Source organism: Rhinoderma darwinii, chromosome 4 (assembly GCF_050947455.1).
Source record: "Rhinoderma darwinii isolate aRhiDar2 chromosome 4, aRhiDar2.hap1, whole genome shotgun sequence".
In the NCBI taxonomy this organism is placed as follows: domain Eukaryota; kingdom Metazoa; phylum Chordata; class Amphibia; order Anura; family Rhinodermatidae; genus Rhinoderma; species Rhinoderma darwinii.
The window spans coordinates 157,715,689-157,737,279 of record NC_134690.1 but is presented as its reverse complement, the minus strand read 5'-3'; the positions used below and the strand labels follow the sequence as shown (position 1 = coordinate 157,737,279).

General features: G+C 42.9%; 1 protein-coding gene across 3 annotated transcripts in view; it reads right to left on the bottom strand.

Annotated features, from left to right (window-relative positions):
* Window positions 1-21,591, bottom strand: part of FGF12 (fibroblast growth factor 12) — a 430,891-nt gene that overhangs the window by 177,972 nt on the left and 231,328 nt on the right. The window contains exon 1 of one of the 3 annotated variants that reach the window (XM_075861771.1): window positions 12,248-13,309. The exons of the other annotated variants lie outside the window; for them this stretch is intronic. Within the exon in view, the coding sequence (XP_075717886.1) occupies window positions 12,248-12,446 (199 nt within the window). The 5' untranslated portion in view covers window positions 12,447-13,309. Of the gene's footprint in view, window positions 1-12,247; window positions 13,310-21,591 lie in introns of those variants that run through there. 3 annotated transcript variants of the gene reach the window in all.

Below are 21,591 nucleotides of genomic sequence, written 5' to 3'. Positions count from 1 at the left end.
TTATGCAGGGAAACAATACTAACAATGCTTCCATGCATTAATAGAGAATATAGGTAATGCCTAAGCTATTTTGCCACAGGTGACATTATAGGGATGGGAGAGGGCGCTACTGCTACACCTCCCTCGCCAACCAGTGTAAACAGGAGCAGCGTCTCTAACACGCCGCATACACTACCAGTCATCTACCACCATTGGCTTGTGAAGAAAAAGCACCTTACCCTCTGCTGGTTGAATGTATGCATATGAACTATACAGTTACAGTGTGACTGTATAGATAACATAAGAGCCTGGTTATGTGGATGGTATAACATCATGGTGGCGATTTAGGGGCTTAAAACATCCTGATGGGTTCCCTGTAAAATGTACGTTGCTTATGCTATGATAAAAGATAAGCAGTGATCTTGGCTGAACATAATATAAAGTCCTTCTTGACAGAAATTACATGCTGTGTTCAGCATTACTAATGAAATTATAATATTATTTGCTTAATGCGGATGTGCAATAAAAGGAAAGAAAAGCAGTCTTAAGGCACTATTACAACGGCCAATTATGGCAGGTGCAACGAGCGCCGATCAAGGAGACAGCTCATTGATCGGCGCTCGTTTGCTCCTGTCACACGGAGCTATGTATGGGGAAGAGCGCTCGTTACTCCGATCGCTCGTCCCCATACATTATTATCATGTCGGCAGCGTGTCTCCCTGTTTACACAGGGAGATGTGATACCGATAACAATAATATTTCAGTTTTATAAAACGATACGACCAGCAGATGATGGAGGGCTTGCTCGTTCATCTGCTGATCGCTGCCCTTTTACCACTGGGCAATTATCAGCAATGAGAGTTCTATGAATGCTTATCTGCCCGATAATTGCCTAGTGTAAAAGGGCCATAAGTGAGGGCGATAGATCACATTCCCAATGCCCACCTCTCCCACTCAAGCATGACAATATTGGCAATAGAATATATCGGGCTAGTGATGTACAAGTTTACAATGGGGAAATAAATTACATTGATTAAAGAGGCTCTGTCACCAGATTTTGCAACCCCTATCTGCTATTGCAGCAGATAGGCGCTGCAATGTAGATTACAGTAACATTTTTATTTTTAAAAAACGAGCATTTTTGGCCAAGTTATGACCATTTTTGTATTTATGCAAATGAGGCTTGCAAAAGTACAACTGGGCATGTTTACAGTAAAAGTCCAACTGGGCGTGTATTATGTGCGTACATCGGGGCATTTTTACTTCTTTTACTAGCTGGGCGTTAGGAATGGGAGTGTATGATGCTGACGAATCAGCATCATCCACTTCTGTTCATTAACACCCAGCTTCTGGCAGTGCAGACACACAGCGTGTTCTCGAGAGATCACGCTGTGACGTCACTTCCTGCCCCAGGTCCTGCATCGTGTCGGACACATCGGCACCAGAGGCTACAGTTGATTCTGCAGCAGCATCAGCGTTTGCAGGTAAGTAGCTACATCGACTTACCTGCAAACGCCGATGCTGCTGCAGAATCAACTGTAGCCTCTGGCGCCGATGTGTCCTCGCTCGTCCGACCACGATGCAGTAACACACATAATACACGCCCAGTTGGACTTTTGCAAGCCTCATTTGCATAAATACAAAAATGGTCATAACTTGGCCAAAAATGCTCGTTTTTTAAAAATAAAAACGTTACTCTTATCTCCATTGCAGCGCCGATCTGCTGCAATAGCAGATAGGGGTTGCAAAATCTGGTGACAGAGCCTCTTTAAGCAGATTTACTGTCACTAGCAGAGCATACTGTCATCGCGGGCCCTCTCACTGGATCCCAGAGGCAGCGGAGATCATTATTTGGCAGCCTGCCCAAACAGGTCAATCGGCTGCTGTCTGCTAGAGAAAGCTTCTTACTACTCGCCGATGCCGTCAACCATTGGCTGCGAGTAAGCAGCTTTCTCATTGGCTTTCCTGCACTGGGTGCACGCTGTTGTAGAACAGTGTGGGGCTCCTCAGTGCAGGGCTTAGTTTTATGCATAGAATGTGAATGAGACTATTTTTAACGCGTAAAATTGCCTATACAGTCTTCAACTATGTCTGTACAGGAATTATTGCGACCTCTGCATGGCATATTATCCTGCTAAAAAAGAGAAGTCTGTCCATCTGTTTTATTAGCCAGATTGTCATTTGCAAGCATGCAGGAAAGGGGCCCATATGAGGTTTATGCACATGGGCCCTCAATTGTCCGCCCCGTTAGAAGTACACAGGTCTTCTAAATAATACCAGGACGCTCTACTAAAATCTGGAGATAAGTTCTCTGAAGCAATTTACAGCTGTTCTAGCCAGTATGGTGATACCATTTGCACAGCCATGATCTTCTGGTATGCCAAACCATCCGCTGATAATAAACTGTATTATGATGTTATAAGTCAGCAGTCCCCAAACTTTTTTTAGCCAAGGACAAGTTTCATGCAGGACAATTTTTCCACGGACCCGTAGGGGGGGGGGGGGGGGCTTTGGGGTCAAGTATTTGCAGCATAATACAGTAGCAGTAAAGTGGATGAGTTAAAACAAATCCACACGCTGCGTAAATAATGAGCGGAAAAAACGCTCAGAAATTGACATGCGGTGCAGAGTTTGTGGACAAGCCCTAAATCTTATCGTTTTAATTGAACGCCAGAAAATATTTTCACAGATTTGCCACCTTCTTATTTTTGTTTTATAGTAGTATATTCCTTTAAGAAGATATTTCCCCTTCTGTGCAAGTGTGAAGGCATGAGTTGTAGAAGTGGTATTTAGCCTGCTTGCCAGATCTCATCCAGAGAATATGCCAGCTCGGCCATCATAATGAAAACAACAGACGGCACAGACCTTCCTGTATCTATCTGTACAACCCGCAGGGCATCATCTTGTAACTCTCGTGTATAAAACCACAGAGCAGATTATAGACATCGCGCACGTTCCCCACTGAGGCCCGCCGAGAAGTTATATGACACTTGTCTTTAATATAGGGACAAGTGATGAGACAGGTTTTGTTTGTGGTCTGAGGAACGGTCTCTTTCCCAGCGCATCTCAATAACGGTTTCTCTGCAGGGCAATGAAGAGCACACATGTACTGTGTCATTTGAGGAATCAAGTGCACCGCGTAATTGTCTCTTCAAGAACAGTCATGTCTTCCAGGGAGGGAAAATCCCTTCAACAACACAAATTCTGTGACTGCAAATGGTTGTGATAGATCTAAACTGGGAAACATTTCAATGAACAATATGAAGCATTTGATTTATTCTCCATTTTAAGCCCCATTTCCAAAACAAATGTAGCAAGAAAATAATAATAATTATATTTACATCTCCTAAAATTACCCGCCTCCAGTATCATCTATCTTTTCAACTTCATAGAAATCTTCACAGCATAGGTAGGGATCTGTTAGCTGAAGCCCCCACCAAAAGCGAGAAAAAGCAGCCACAAGTGCCTTTGCATTACAGTTCAATTAATTCCTAAGGACATGTGGCCCCCTCATTGTAGCAATTGGTAGGGCTCCCAACTGCCAATGCAATCTTCTAAGGCTGTGTTCACATCAGCGTTAGGTTCCGTCAGACATTTCCGTGGGAGGAACTCATCATTGGAAAGGCAAACGGAAATCATGGCTTTCGTTTGAATTACCATTGATTTCAATGATAACGCTTCCGTCGGTAATGGTTTCAGTTTGTCTCCGTTCTATAAGGTTTCCGTTGCTTTGGCGGAATCAATAGCGCAGTCGACTTCCGTTTGCCTTTCCGTTGATGGGTTCCCTTAATGGAAAGGTCTGATGGAACCCATCAACGGAACCTAATGCTGATGTGAACAGGCCATAACCTGTCTCTATGACGTCAAAAGATAGATATAATTGGAGGGTCAATTTAAAGGGAACCTGTCCCATTAGACATGCAGTCTGATCTGCAGGCATCATGCTGTAGAGCAGGAGGATCTGAACAGATTGATATTTAGTTTTCTGCAAAAAGATGAAGGATAACTGCTCACTATGAGTCTCAACCATTATTTAAGAGCTTTCCCTGCATGAGTGTGCATACAGAAATAAATCCCAAAAACTGAGTAGGACCACCCACTGGACTCTTAAAGACTATGTAAACCTTTGAAAGTGATTTTTTTTTTATATATATAAAAATGTCAGTTTGTGCAATTTTCAAATAAGTTTTTATTAAAAATTATTTCTACTTTTTGAGATACAGCTGCTTTGTAATCTGTATATAGAGCAGCTGTATCTTTTGCTAAGACCTGAATCTGTCAGTCCCTCGGACAGGACGGGTTCAGTGTCAGCGGGTCCTGTCACGCAAGATCTATCTGTAATCGATCACATCTAAGTTATGAACTAATATGTGATGGACAACAGGTGGACACCAGGTCGATCCTGTCAGACACACGCAGGATCCGCTTTGACTGAACCCGTTAGTCACATGAGAAGAGCCAGCAAGGGCATGTTTAGGAACCAAACTGCATGATTCTTCAGGAAAACGGCACCCCCAAGATGACTCCTGAACGGTAAATTAGATACACCGCATGCTGTGTTATAAGTTCATTTTCTACATTATGCAGCATCAGTCTGATTATACAGGGGCATCAGTAGAATAGTATTTCCATCCAATATAACGGCATGGTGGCGGTTTAGTGGCCTAAAAACTTGTGATAGGTTTCCTTTAAGACGCCCTAATAAATTATTATATTAAACCACATACGGTACGCTTCCATCTCTGTAATGACAAAATAGATACTCGACTGCACCAGAAAAACAGACGCAAGATAACGATTCTATTATGTTATCTCAATAACCTTTGTACATCTTTAAACCAGGTTCATACATCTCATTTATTTTTGTGTGCAGAGTTTTTTTCTGTGGAGAAACCTACGATAGCCAGGGATTACAGCGTATGAGATTTAGGGTCAATTCACACGTTGCGCAAATACTGCAGTGTTGAGGGGTGAATAGTGAATTAGCTTGTCTGTGTATCTCTCTTTCACCTGCTGGCCAGCAAACCTTTGTGTCTGTCCACTATTATTTCTACAGACAAACTGATTCAGCATTCCCCAATAACACCCAGCATTACCTGCATCTTACCTGCATGTGATCAAACCTGAATGGAAGGTGCGCTGGGTTTATATAGGAGGCACCTGATTAACGCCAGGTGAGGCAGCCACACAAAGTAGATGTATTTTTCTTTTGTATGATTTGGTTATGTTTATAGAGATTGTAAGTTCCTTTTCTTTTTAAAAGGAGACATGAATATGAATATGTATAATATGTGGTTTAGGTATAATATGTATGTGTTTGAAATTGAAACACAAATGTGTGTGTCCCTTTAAGGCTGTAGAATTCTGGGAAATAGAAAATGGTGTATTTAAGTGCACCCAGAGGAGGGTGGCACAGGTTCAGTTCAGAGCATATGAGCTGAGGATTGGGGTGCTGCTCGATATGAAGGCAGCTGCAATTCAATGCCTAATGTACCGTGTTTTTGTTGCTGTTTTATTTTGTATTTGCTCAAAATAAATACGAGCATTGTTTGCCAAATCCTGAGTGACGACTATTTATGACGGCAAGAACACCCACACCCGCACATGCGGATTTTCCTGGAGCAGAATCCCCGGCCAGAGAGTCGGCAACCCTGACGTCACTGTCCATAAATGGCGCTATCTACAGGAGGTGGCGCATCACTATCTATATAGGCACTTTATATGTGGACACTGGCACTTTATATGTTGGCACTGTAGCACTATGTGGGCACTATGATATGTGGGCACTGGCACCATCTATGTTGGCACTATCTACAGGGGCATTATACTGTATGGTGGCTGCTAAGGGGCATTATACTCTATGGGGCAGCTATGGGGGAATTATACTGTATGAGTGCAGCTATGGGGGATTATTCTGTATGGGGCAGCTATGGGGGATTATTCTGTATGGGGCAGCTATGGAGCATTAGACTGTGTGGGGAATTTGTGTGGGCATTATATTGTATGGTGGCATCTGTGTGGGCATTATACCTTATGGGTGAATCTGTGTTGGTTTTATACTGTATGGGTGCATCTATGGGGACATTATACTGTATGGTGGCAGCTATAAGGGCATTATATTCTGTGGGGTCAGCTATGTAGCATCAGTTGTCCCTCTTTGCAATTCTTGAAAGTTGAAGGTATGCTGTTAGGCCCTGGAACAAACAAGGTATAGGAGCTGCACTGTAGCATAAACCAAGAGATGGTGGGTGCTATCCTCAGAGGAATCTTGACAAAAAACCTCATGTAAACGTCCGAGCACAATCCAAAGGATGAGGCAGCACTCGAATGTAGGAGAAAAATTCAAAAATGTAATCACCCAACATACAGGCAACGTTTCACCTTCCCATTGAAGGCATTGTCAAGCCCTGTTCACATCACGTTTATTACCTACATGCCAATCGTTTATTCCCCCGACATAGGCCAAAAGAGTGTCCCTTTGGCCTCCATTCGACTATTACACGTCGATATACCTTAGGTATGGAATAGCATAGAAGACTATACTAATCAAACCCTTCTGAATCCAGCAACAAAAAGGGATATACCGATCGGTATACTATTTATTTTAACATGGGCGCCGACAGGCGATGTATGCCACTGTACGTCATTCGTTTAATGTATACAGCATGAGCTGTAGCTTTTCATGACATATACCTTAAATTGATACCATATTAGATGCCTGCGACCACTGTTACTTTTAAAGGTAAACGTTTGGAGCTTATCCAGTCATATTTGTCAAACACAGAGCAATAAACGTGATGTGAATGGGGCCGGAATGGTAAGGGAAAAATGTCACACTGTACAGAAAAGGATGTACAGTGAGGGAGCAATAGTTTCCTTAAATCTCACAATCTAAGAGGGTTAAGACTTAAAAATAACAATTTTCCTGGATAAACAGCATCTACAAAATATGGCAACAGCTAGTCACGGAAGTAGACGAGCACTCGCCCGCTACAGTATGTGCCCTGATTCCACCATTAACATACTAGTTTGGCTAGTTGCCATTCTTTGCAATTTCTCTACTTTCTTGATGTTCTTTTGCTACTCGAATATCTTTCAATTAATTGTGCAAATAGCCTTAAAACCCAACGGAATCTTCTAGCTGGACCGCTATAAACCCGCATTAATCATTCTATTTCAGTGGTGCCAGTGTTTATTTTGTGTGAGAATGGCACAATGCCCTGTCCAAATAGTGCATGACCTCTAAATGAAGAAGAAATAAATGTGATCTTCATCACTATGGTGAGATTGGCTGTTCCGGGGCACAGAGCTCAGGGTGAGCACAGCAGTCTTATTGAAAGAGAGCGAATAAAATTCCACATAATGAAAATGTTCCTATTTATAATGCCTAAGGCTTCCATATTATAAATGATGCCAACATGCCAGTGAAAATCAAGCTGTGCATCTGGGATATACATCTGCAGCTTCTCAGAGCAGACCAGCTTATCATCTTATGATTTAACACTATATTGGGGTTTTCTGTATTACTACATTTATAAATCAATTTAAAAAAACTTGTCACAACACCACCCAGACATCCTGTGCAGGTCACTTGATATCAACCTACTAAGTGTTAACGTCAATGTATGTAGCACGTCAAGTGTAATATACAGTGTTCTAAAATTCTGCCACTGAGAGCAGCTACATATGTATGTCAGAGCAGGGGCTGCCATCGGGTTATCCCACATTCATAGTGGATTTTTGGAACACATTTTTGTAGTCCCTGAACCTTTAAGTGCTTGACTGAAGGAATTTCCCTGCACATCAAAGGAATCCTTGATGTCAAAGTTAAAAAGCTGAGATTATTTTCATGAGAATAAGGTCAGTTCTAAAGAGAATATGAAATTAACATATCTTCTAGATAATTCGCCAGCAAATGTTTTCAATTGAGCACCACATACTATTTAGGGGTCGGCAACCTTCAGCACTCTAGTCGTTGTGAAACTACATTTCCCAGCATGCCCTGACAACCTTTGACTGGGAAAATAAAGACTTTGGCTGTCAGGGCATGCTGGGAGTTGTAGTTTCACAGCAGCTGGAGTGCCGAAGGTTGCTGATCCCTGGATGCTGCATAGTTACACAGTTAGTACGGTTGAAAAAAGACACATGTCCATCAAGTTCAACCAAGGGATGGGAAACATTTCTACACATAGGAGCTAATATTTTTTTGTTCTGGGAAACTATCTAAGCCTTTTTTAAAGAGGCTCTGTCACCAGATTTTGCAACCCCTATCTGCTATTGCAGCAGATAGGCGCTGCAATGTAGATTACAGTAACGTTTTTATTTTTAAAAAACGAGCATTTTTGGCCAAGTTATGACCATTTTTGTAGTTATGCAAATGAGGCTTGCAAAAGTCCAACTGGGCGTGTTTACAGTAAAAGTCCAACTGGGCGTGTATTATGTGCGTACATCGGGACGTGTTTACTACTTTTACTAGCTGGGCGTTGTGAATAGAAGTATCATCCACTTCTCTTCACAACGCCCAGCTTCTGGCAGTGCAGACACACAGCGTGTTCTCGAGAGATCACGCTGTGTCGTCACTCACTTCCTGCCCCAGGTCCTGCATCGTGTCGGACGAGCGAGGACACATCGGCACCAGAGGCTACAGTTGATTCTGTAGCAGCATCGGCGTTTGCAGGTAAGTAGCTACATCGACTTACCTGCAAACGCTGATGCTGCTGCAGAATCAACTGTAGCCTCTGGTGCCGATGTGGCCGACACGATGCAGGACCTGGGGCAGGAAGTGAGTGACGTCACAGCGTGATCTCTCGAGAACACGCTGTGTGTCTGCACTGCCAGAAGCTGGGTGTTAACGAACAGAAGTGGATGATGCTGATTCGTCAGCATCATACACTCCCATTCCTAACGCCCAGCTAGTAAAAGAAGTAAAAACGCCCCGATGTACGCACATAATACACGCCCAGTTGTACTTTTACTGTAAACACGCCCACTTGGACTTTTGCAAGCCGCATTTGCATAAATACAAAAATGGTCATAACTTGGCCAAAAATGCTTGTTTTTTAAAAATAAAAACGTTACTGTTATCTACATTGCAGCGCCGATCTGCTGCAATAGCAGATAGGGGTTGCAAAATCTGGTGACAGAGCCTCTTTAAAGCCATCTACTGTCCCTGCTGTGACCAGCTCCTGCGGTAGGCTATTCCGTAGATTCACAGTTCTCACAGTAAAGAAGGCTTGTCGCCTCTGCAGGTTGAACCTTTCTTTTTCCAGACGGTGGGAGTGCCCCCTTGTTTTTTGAGGGGGTTTTACATGGAACAGGATTTCACCATATTTTTTGTATGTGCCATTAATATATTTATATAAGTTAATCATGTCCCCCCTTAGTCGTCTTTTTTCAAGGCTAAATAGGTTTAGTTCTTTTAATCTTTCCTCATAACTTAGATTCCCCATGCCCCTTATTAGCTTCATTGCTCTTCTTTGTATTTTTTCCAACTCCAGGGCATCCTTTCTATGAACTGGAGCCCAGAACTGGACTGCATATTCTAGATGAGGCCTCACTAATGCTTTGTAAAGTGGTAATATTACCTCCCTGTCCCGCGAGTCCATGCCTCTTTTGATACACGACAATATCCTGCTGGCCTTTGAAGCAGCTGATTGACACTGCATGCTGTTAGTTTATGATCTACAAGTACACCCAGATCCTTCTCAACAAGTGACTCCCCCAGTGTAGCGCCCCCTAGGACATATGATGCATGCAGGTTGTTGGTACCCAGATGTATAACTGGGTACCAAGGACGTCTATTGAGTTTGCTATGTTACATGACTAACAAAAGTGTATGAAGTCTCTCCTATCCTATACACATAGTGGACAATAAATGAATCATGTCAAAACCCCTGAGAGATTTATTTTATGTTCTTCTCCAATCTTAATTACAGCCAACTATTAACAAAATTAAAATTAATGTCAGAAAGCACTTGACATTATTGATAACTAGATGAAACCTAACCCAACTGTGGTCAATAAATCTAAATCAGATCCATTACGGACACACAACACTAATAGGATCTCACACATTCCTGTTATTACACACATTTATACAATTTGGCATAGACGGACCGGGAATATAGACCTCAGTAATATTTAGGATCAGCTGGATTCTGCAGAGTGCACAATGGCCTTGATCTCATTCACTTCAGACTTTATATCTCTATACAAATCACCTTCTCATGCACACGACCGTAAGGGCTTTTACTGTCCGAAAATACGGATCCAACGGCTACGAATACACATTCGTAGCCATCCGCAATTGCAGAAGCGTCCATAGACTTCTGTGGATGAGTCCGTGCCACAATTGCGGACAAGGATAGAACATGTCCTATATTTTGCAGATAATTTCTACAGCACTTATTTATGGACACACATCCGTAAATATACTGAAATGTGTCCGTGGCCAATAGAAATAAATGCGTCCACAATTTCATCCGTAATTACGGATCCGGGTGAAAGCTACGGTTGTGTGCATGGGGCCTTTAAATTGTGCTTTCTGTGTGTATCAAATATACAAAGTGTATTTACTTTATACATTCAGTTGTAATATAAAATAACATTACTGTGCACTATTTCTTGTTTGCATGGGGCTGCAGGGAGATAAGTGGATACCGGTATCTATGGCGACGCTTATCGAACTGCGAACAAAGGATCGGGCAAGTCCATGTCTAATCCTTCAGCGATGTTGGGGACTATCACACTGACCTTATACAAACTAGATTGTAATTAGAAATAATACAATAAATGAGCACTGACTGCAGGGACCACGGCTGCAATATATAAAGCTGGTGGCGGTGGGGGTCTGTTTACATGCGTAAGACCATAGACGAGGAACATGCGCATAGTGCTGTATGGATATAGACCACTTTCTGCAGCCGTAGTCTCAGTACATAGGAAAGTACAAAAGCAAATAATTATAAACATGCCACAGCATCCTCCCAAAAATAATGGAGAAAGCCGAGACCGCCTCATGGGAACGTATGTGGAAACGGTATCACTACATGGGCTCTAATAATGAAGTCTTATAGACGAATATATTGAACTTCAAAACTTTTCAATATCATTTTAGACATGAAATCTGATATTCTGATGGGTATTTTAGTTCTGGCTTAGATTGCAGCATTATCATTATTGTAGATCGCTCTTATCAGCTTAGTCAGGACAGATATACAGGTCACTGCATATAATGCTCACATCACGTCACCCTGTATATATTCATTATATACATACTCGGCGCAAGTTGTTGCTTCTACTGTTACACAATGGATCATTCACAAAATATCCATGTACTTCTCTATAGTCTGTGTGACCTTCCGCCTCATTAGAAGAAAGCCGATTAATCACAACGACCAGAGACAGAGGACGCGAAGAGCAGAAGGAGATATATATATATATATATATATATATATATATAATGCCTGTGTTGTGTACCTGGGTGATATGAATGGCACAGAACATGTGGTGTTATTTGTGTGTAAATAATAATAATATATATTATATAACTGACAGGTATGTTAGGTACAGCAGAGCTGGCAGTGGCATATACATTACATATGATGACTGGCATCATTGGCACAAGTACATAGTGAACCTAGTCAGAGCTGGCAGTTTATGAACATTAGGTGGCACCCTTCCTGGTACAGTGGCATAGTGTCTGGCAGCGATACATATACACTAATATACAGTAGGTGACGAGATGCAGATTAATGTACATCAGCCATATAACTGGATATGAATGGCACAGAATATAATGTATATAAATACAGATACATAGATAGTACAAAGTAGAGTGTGCAAGAGTCGGGACCGCGACCTCCAGATCCAAATATTTAGGTATTCAATAGATAGGCAGCACTCCGCACCATCAAACTCAAGGGGAAAAAGTGTTATTACTCACCCATAGAAAGTGCAACGTTTCAGCCCCAACATGGGCCGTTCTCAAGCATTGGAGTGCTGCCTATCTATTAAATACAGATAGATAGATAGATAGATAGATAGATAGATAGATAGATAGATAGATAGATAGATAGATAGATAGATAGACATCTCCTCAGGTAGAGCTGGCATACAAGTTTGAGAGGTAACATGGGGGTGTACCTCGGGTTTGGGGGGGTACCTCGGGTTTGGGGGGGGGGGGTACATCGGGTTTGGGGGGGGGGTACCTCGGGTTTGGGGGGGGGGTACCTCGGGTTTGGGGGGTGTACCCCGTTGTTGCACTGACCTGTTTTTTTCCTGACCGGCCTCTTCCTGCCGCTGCAGAAGCGGACTTTACTGAACACCCCCAGGACATGTCTCTCACACAGTGACCGGCCGTCCTTGCTGGGGCTGGTGCGGCGCTTGGACGTGCACACTCGGTCACTGTTGGACTCCCGCGCTTGCCTCTTCTGCCGGATCAGGGAGCTGGCTATAGCCGCAGCCATAGCTCCCCCCTGTAGCCACCTCCCAGGTAGTCCCTTGTATTAGAGTCACCGACCCTGCAGGATATCCCAATACTAGTGAAGGGGGGCTCCCTGTAACTACCAAGCCGCAGATGTATGTAGACAAGAGAGTGAGCGTCCCCACTGCATGCAAACAGCGGCTCTACAGCGACCGCAGACCAAGAGCTCCGATGCAGGGGTGCAGCGTCCCGGTTCTTGACATGTCCCGAACTCTAGGAGTCCATGCAGGGAGAGGAGCGCTCCTGCATAGCCGCTGCTGTACTCTATCCCCTCACAGGGTGCAATGAGGCGCTGCTGCTGCCGCTGGGACTCCACAGGTCACTACTCCTTCACTGACTGCAAGACTCGTGCAGCCTCATTCTGGAAGATGCCAGCAGCGGCTCAGTGTAGTCTCCCCGGCACACATAGCTTATTATATGTCATCATCACCACACGTGTGTCACACTGCCTGCCAGGAGGGGTCCCGGGCGCCCCCGTCACACATCCAGCACATGTACATATCCATAGCTGTGCACGGAGCGCTGTCACCACTCTCAATGTCACCGTATCATCGGGCTGATGAGCGCGCACTCAACCACAACTTGACGGAGGGAGGGGGAGGTCCCAGGTAGCACTGACAACTTCCCCGGGGAGATGAGTCCCCCACTAAGCGCTCCACACCGCCTCCTTCCACTCTTAACGTGCCCCATGCACACCAGTGGCAGATCCCTGCTGCTGCTCAGGGGTTCCTGCCATCAGCTCAGCCTGGCATCACCCTGGGCAAAGCTGATGAGACTACTCATGATGGTGTGCAGGGGAGGGAGAGAAGGTAACACGGTAATCACATGGCTGGGCGAGCAGCGGCTGCTGCATGTAAACCTCCCTCACCGCCTGTAGTAATGCAGCGTTCCTGTCTCCCCTATCTGTGCTCTCTACGCAATCCTACGTGATCGAGGTTTGGATGAGAAATTCTCACCGGCGGTCAGAGGGAACTGCAGATCCCAGTCAGCCTGTCCCCTGGCTACTTACACTATGTGCCATGGCTGATCTGTCACTGCACATTTCCTATACTGACTTCTGTATATACTACAGTGTACAACAGACTGATCCGTCACTGCACATCTCCTATACTGACTTCTGTATGTACTACTATGTATAACAGACTGATCTTTCACTGTGCATCTATACAGACTGCTGTATATACTACTATGTATTCCAGGCTCATCTGTCACTGCACATCTCCTATACTGACTGCTGTATATACTACTATGTATAACAGGATCTGTGACTGCACATCTCCTATACTGACTCCTGTATATACTACTATGTATAACAGGATCTGTGACTGCACATCTCCTATACTGACTCCTGTATATACTACTATGTATAACAGGATCTGTCACTGCACATCTCCTATACTGACTCCTGTATATACTACTATGTATAACAGGCTGATCTGTCACTCCACATCTCCTATACTGACTGCTGTATATACTACTAGGTATTCCAGGCTCATCTGTCACTGCACATCTCCTATACTGACTGCTGCATACAGTATACTACAATGTATAACAGGCTGATCTATCACTGCACATCTCCTATACTGACTCCTGTATATACTACTATGTATGACAGGCTGATCTGTCACTGCACATCTCCTATACTGACTGTTGTATATACTATTATGTATAACAGGCTGATCTGTCACTGCACATCTCCTATACTGACTCCTGTATATACTACTATGTATGACAGGCTGATCTGTCACTGCACATCTCCTATACTGACTGTTGTATATACTACTATGTATAACAGGATCTGTCACTGCACATCTCCTATACTGACTGCTGTATATACTATTATGTATAACAGGCTGATCTCTCACTGCACATTTCCTATACTGACTGCTGTATATACTATGTATAACAGACTGATCTGTCACTGCACATCTATACTGACTGCTGTATATACTACTATATATAAAAGGCTGATCTGTCACTGCACATCTATACTGACTGCTGTATATACTACTATGTATAACAGACTGATCTGTCACTGCACATCTATACTCACTGCTGTATATACTACTATGTATTCCAGGCTCATCTGTCACTGCACATCTCCTATACTGACTGCTGCATACAGTATACTACAATGTATAACAGGCTCATCTGTCACTGCACATCTATACTGACTGCTGTCTATACTACTATGTATTCCAGGCTCATCTGTCACTGCACATCTTCTATACTGACTGCTGTATATACTACTATGTATAACAGGCTAATCTGTCACTGCACATCTCCTATACTGACTGCTGTATATACTATTATGTATAACAGGCTGATGTCACTGCACATCCATACTGACTGCTGCATACAGTATCCTGTAGTGTATGCTAGGCTGATCTGTCACTGCACATCTCCTATACTGACTTCTGTATATATTACAGTGTACAACAGACTGATCTGTCACTGCACATCTTCTATACTGACTGCTGTATATACTACTATGTATTCCAGGCTCATCTGTCACTGCACATCTCCTATACTGACTGCTGTATATACTACTATGTATTCCAGGCTCATCTGTCACTGCACATCTATTCTGACTGCTGTATATACTACTATGTATAACAGGCTGATCTCTCACTGCACATCTATACTGACTGCTGTATATACTACTATGTATAACAGGCTGATATGTCACTGCACATTTCCTATACTGACTGCTGTATATACTACTATGTATAACAGGCTGATCTATCATTGCACATCTCCTATACTGACTGCTGTATATATTACAGTGTATAACAGACTGATCCGTCGCTGCACATCTTCTATACTAGCAGAACCGATAAAAACAAGGGGACATATACAAAACATCTTCTATACTGACTGCTGTATATTCTACTATGTATTCCAGGCTCATCTGTCACTGCACATTTCCTATACTGACTTCTGTATATACTACTATGTATTATAGGCTAATCTGTCACTGCACATCTTTATGCTGACTGCTGCATACACTATACTACAGTAAACAACAGGCTGATCTGTCACTGCACATCTCATATATACCGACTGCTGCATATACTGACTGCTGCATACTACAGTGTTTAACAGGCTCATCTGTCACTGCACATCTCCTATACTGACTGCTGTATATATTACAGTGTACAACAGACTGATCTGTCACTGCATATCTTCCATGCTGACTGCTGTATATACTACAGTGTATAACAGGATGATCTGTCACTGCACATCTCCTATACTGACTGCTGCATATACTACTATGTATAACAGGCTTACCTGTCACTGCACATCTCCTATACTGACTGCTGTATATATTACAGTGTACAACAGACTGATCTGTCACTGCACATCTTCTATGCTGACTGCTGTATATATTACAGTATATAACAGGATGATCAGTCACTGCACATCTCCTATACTGACTGCTGCATATACTACTATGTATAACAGGCTTATCTGTCACTGTACATCTCCGATACTCACTGCTGTGTATATATAATGTATCTACATAGTATATACTATGTATAACAGGCTGATCTGTGACTGCACATCTCCTATACTGACTTCTGTATATACTATGTATAACAGGCTGATCTGTCACTGCACATCTCCTCTACTTACTGCTGCATATACTACAATGTATTCCATGCTGGTTTGCCACTGAACATCTCATATACTGACTGCTGTATATACTACTATGTATAACAGGGTGATCTGTCACTGCACATCTATACTGACTGCTGTATATACTACTATGTATAACAGGCTGATCTGTCACTGCACATCTCCTATACTGACTGCTTTATATACTACTATGTATAACATGCTGATCTATAATTGCACATCTCCTATACTGACTGCTGTATACATTACAGTGTACAACAGACTGATCCGTCACTGCACATCTTCTATACTGACTGCTGTATATACTACTATGTATTCCAGGCTCATCTGTCACTGCATATCTCCTATACTGACTGCTGTATATACTACTATGTATTCCAGGCTCATCTGTCACTGCACATCTATTCTGACTGCTGTATATAGTACTATGTATAACAGGCTGATCTCTCACTGCACATCTATACTGACTGCTGTATATACTACTATGTATAACTGGCTGATCTAACACTGCACATTTCCTATACTGACTGCTGTATATACTACTTTGTATAACAGGCTGATCTGTCACTGCACATCTCCTATACTCACTGCTGTATATACTACTATGTATAACAGGCTAATCTGTCACTGCACATCTCCTATACTGACTGCTGTATATACTATTATGTATAACAGGCTGATGTCACTGCACAACTATACTGACTGCCGCATACAGTATACTGCAGTGTATACTAGGCTGATCTGTCACTGCACATCTCCTATATTGACTTCTGTATATACTACTATGTATAACAGGCTGATCTATCATTGCACATCTCCTATACTGACTGCTGTATATATTACAGTGTACAACAGACTGATCCGTCGCTGCACAACTTCTATACTGAATGTTGTATATTCTACTATGTATTTCAGGCTCATCTGTCACTGCACATCTCCTATACTGACTGCTGTATATACTACTATGTATTCCAGGCTCATCTGTCACTGCACATGCCATGTCCTTCATATTGGACCTTAGTCTTAAACTCACTGTTTGCTGATAAACGCTGTACTGGGTACAACTATCTGTCGTGCTAGCTCTGTCTTACTTGTACATATACATATATATATCTCTCACTTCGCCAAACTACATGTTTTGACACATATATAGAGGCTTCAACTACTATTTGATCAGGCTAAATTCACCCAGTAATGGATTTACATTTGTATCTTTGACATCGCTACTTAGCCGTTCTCTGTATGTTCTCTGCATCTGTCAGACGTCTTTGTGTTTTTGCTTAGTATGACCTATCTTTTAACGTTGTAACATTCAATAAAGATCTATATATTTTTCCAATTTATTTGTGTTAATTGTGCCCTACACTTTTTTTAGGTTTATATTAGTTGTTTAGGGCAACACACCAAGGGTTACTTGGCTTCATTGAGGTCTAGCCTTTATATATAGGCAGCAGTATAGCATATATTCATATGTATACCATTTAGACCTCTTTCCTGCATGTACCAATAGGTTTATGTACTATGTATAACAGGCTGATCTGTCACTGCACATCTATACTGACTGCTGTATATACTACATGTATAAAAGGTCACTGCACATCTCCTCTACTGACTAGTGTATATATTACAGTGTACAACAGACTGATCTGTCACTGCACATCTCCTAGACTAACTGCTGTATATACGTACTACTATGTATAACAGGCTGATCTGTACTGCACATCTTCTATACTGACTGCTGTATATATTAGGTTATATATAAAAGAATATCCAAATAGGAATCACTAACTAATGTAGCTGAAAATGCTACACGATGCCGTCCCAGAGAAATAGGACTATGAAAAAACAAAAAGATATCTAGGGCATATCCTGCACTCATCAGAGTAAAGAAAAAATTCTAATTATTTTTTAATTTTACTATTTAAAATAAGGTAAAAAACCAGGCCCCAGCATATTGCCTCACAAATGGGTACAATTAAAATACCACTTGGCCAGGTGTACCTATAAGGTCCCAAAAACTCTATAATGCAGTTACCATATAATAATCACATGGAGAAATATACAATTTTATATATATATATATATATATATATATATATATATATATATATATATATATATACACATATGTGCACAGGACATACAAGATGTACTAAAATAGAGGCCCGACTACTATTACAAAAGGAAACTATATGGATTTATAACTTGGGTACTTTATCCCCAAATGGTTAAAATAATGAATGCGTGGTAATATCTACAGGGAGCAGTTGGCGGCATCATCTACAGGGAGCAGTGTGTGGTAATATCTACAGAGGGCAGTGTGTGGTAATATCTACAGCGAGCAGTGTGTGGTAATATCTACAGGCAGCAGTGTGTGGTAATAGCTACAGGGAGCAGTGTGGTAATATCTACAGCGAGCAGTGTGTGGTAATATCTACAGGCAGCAGTGTGTGGTAATAGCTACAGGGAGCAGTGTGTGGTAATATCTACAGCGAGCAGTTTGTGGCATCATCTACAGGAAGCAGTGTGTGGTAATATCTACAGGGAGCAGTGTGTGGTAATATCTACAGGGAGCAGTGTGTGGCATTATCTACAGGGAGCAGTGTGGTAATATCTACAGGGGGCAGTGTGTGGTAATATCTACAGGGAGCAGTGTGTGGTAATATCTACAGGGAGCAGTGTGTGGCAATATCTACAGGGAGCAGTGTGTGGTAATATCTACAGGGAACAGTGTGTGGCACTTTCTACAGAGAGCAGTGTGCGGCAATATCTACAGAGATCAGTGTGTGGCAATATCTACAGGGAGCAGTGTGTGGTAATATCTACAGCGAGCAGTTTGTGGCATCATCTACAGGAAGCAGTGTGTGGCATCATCTACAGGGAGCAGTGTGTGGTAATATCTACAGGGAGCAGTTTGGCAGTATTTACAGGGAGCAGTGTGTGGCATCATATGCAGGAAGCAGTGTGTGGCATCATCTACCGGGAGCAGTGTATGGCATTCTCTACAGGGAGTAGTGTGTGGCAATATCTACAGGGAGCAGTGTGTGGTAATATCTACAGAGAGCAGTGTGTGGTAATATCTATAGGGAGCAGTGTGTGGTAATATCTACAGAGAGCAGTGTGTGGTAATATCTATAGGGAGCAGTGTGTGGCAATATCTACAGGGAGCAGTGTGTGGTAATATCTACAGGGAGCAGTGTGTGACAATATCTACAGGGAGCAGTGTGTGACTATCTACAGGGAGCAGTGTGTGGTAATATCTATAGGGAGCAGTGTATGGTATTATCTACAGGGAACAGTGTGCGGCACTTTCTACAGAGAGCAGTGTGCGACAATGACTACAGAGATCAGTGTGTGGCAATATCTACAGGGAGCAGCGTGTGGCATAATCTACAGGGCGCAGTGTGTGGCAATATCTACAGTGAGCAGTGTTTGGTAATATCTACAGGGAGCAGTGTGTGGTAATATCTACAGAGAGCAGTGTGTGACAATATCTACAGGGACCAGTGTGTGGCATCATTTACAGGGAGCAGTGTGTGGTTATATCTAGAGGGAGCAGTGTGTGGTACTTTCTACAAGGAGCAGTGTGTGGTAATATCTACAGGGAGCAGTGTGTGGCAATATCTACAGGGAGCAGTGTGTGGCAATATCTACAGGGACAGTGTGTGGCATTATCTACAGGGAGCAATGTGTGGCAATACCTACAGGGAGCAGTGTGTGGCAATATCTACAGAGAGCAGTGGGTGACAATATCTACAGGGAGCAGTGTGTGGTAATATCTGCAGGGAACAGTGTGTGGCACTTTCTACAGAAAGCAGTATGCGGTACTATCTACAGAGATCAGTGTGTGGCAATATCTACAAAGAGCAGCATGTGGCATAATCTACAGGGAGCAGTGTGTGGTAATATCTACAGTGAGCAGTGTTTGGTAATATCTACAGGGAGCGGTGTGTAGTAATATCTACAGAGAGCAGTGTGTGGTAATATCTACAGGGAGCAGTGTGTGGCAATATCTACAGGGAGCAGAGTGTGTCAATAGGTACAGGGAGCAGTGTGTGGTAATATCTCCATGGGGCAGTGTGTTGTAATATCTACAGGGAGCAGTGTGTGGCATTATCTACAGGGAGCAGTGTGTGGAAATATCTACAGGGAGCAGTGTGTGGTTATATTTACAGAGAACAGTGTGTGGTAATATCTACAGGGAGCAGTCTGTGGTAATATCTACAGGGAGCACTCTGTGGCACTTTCTACAGGGAGCAGTGTGTGGTAATATCTACAAGGAGCAGTGACTGGTAATATCTACAGGGAGCAGTGTGTGGCATTATCTACAGGGAGCAGTGTGTGGTAATATCTACAGGGAGCACTCTGTGGCACTTTCTACAGGGAGCAGTGTGTGGTAATATCTACAAGGAGCAGTTTGTGGCAATATCTACAGGGAGCAATGTGTGGCAATATCTACAGGGAGCAGTGTGTGGTAATATCTACAGGGAGCAGTGTGTGGCAATATCTACAAGGAGCAGTGTGTGGCATTATCTACAGGGAGCAATGTGTGGCAATATCTACAGGAAGCAGTGTGTGGTAATATCTACAGGAAGCAGTATGTGGCAATATCTACAGGGAGCAGTGTGTGGCACTTTCTACAGAGATCAGTGTGCGACAATGTCTACAGAGATCAGTGTGTGGCAATATCTACAGGGAGCAGTGTGTGGCATAATCTACAGGAAGTAGTGTGTGGTAATATCTACAGTGAGCAGTGTTTGGTCCCTACAGATATTGCCACACACTGCTCCCTGTAGATATTACCACACACTGCTCCTTGTAGAAAGTGCCACACACTGCTCCCTGTAGATATTACAACACACTGCTCCCTGTAGATGATGCCACAGATTGGTCCCTACAGATATTGCCACACACTGCTCCCTGTAGATATTACCAATCTGTGGCATCATCTACAGGGAGCAGTGTGTTGTAATATCTACAGGGAGCAGTGTGTGGCACTTTCTACAAGGAGCAGTGTGTGGTAATATCTACAGGGAGCAGTGTGTGGTAATATCTACAGGGAGCAGTGTGTGGCAATATCTACAGGGAGCAGTGTGTGGCATTATCTACAGGGAGCAATATGTGGCAATATCTACAGGGAGCAGTGTGTGGTAATATCTACAGGGAGCACTCTGTGGCACTTTCTATAGGGAGCAGTGTGTGGTAATATCTACAAGGATCAGTGGCTGGTAATATCTACAGGGAGCAGTGTGTGGCATTATCTACTGGGAGCAGTGTGTGGTAATATCTACAGGAAGCAGTGTGTGGCACTTTTTACAGGGAGCAGTGTGTGGTAATATCTACAGAGAGCAGTGTGTGGCAATATCTACAGGTAGAAATGTGTGGCAATATCTACAGGGAGCAGTGTGTGGTAATATCTACAGGGAGCAGTGTGTGGTAATATCTACAGGGAGCAGTGTGTGGAAATACCTACAGGGAGCAGTGTGTGG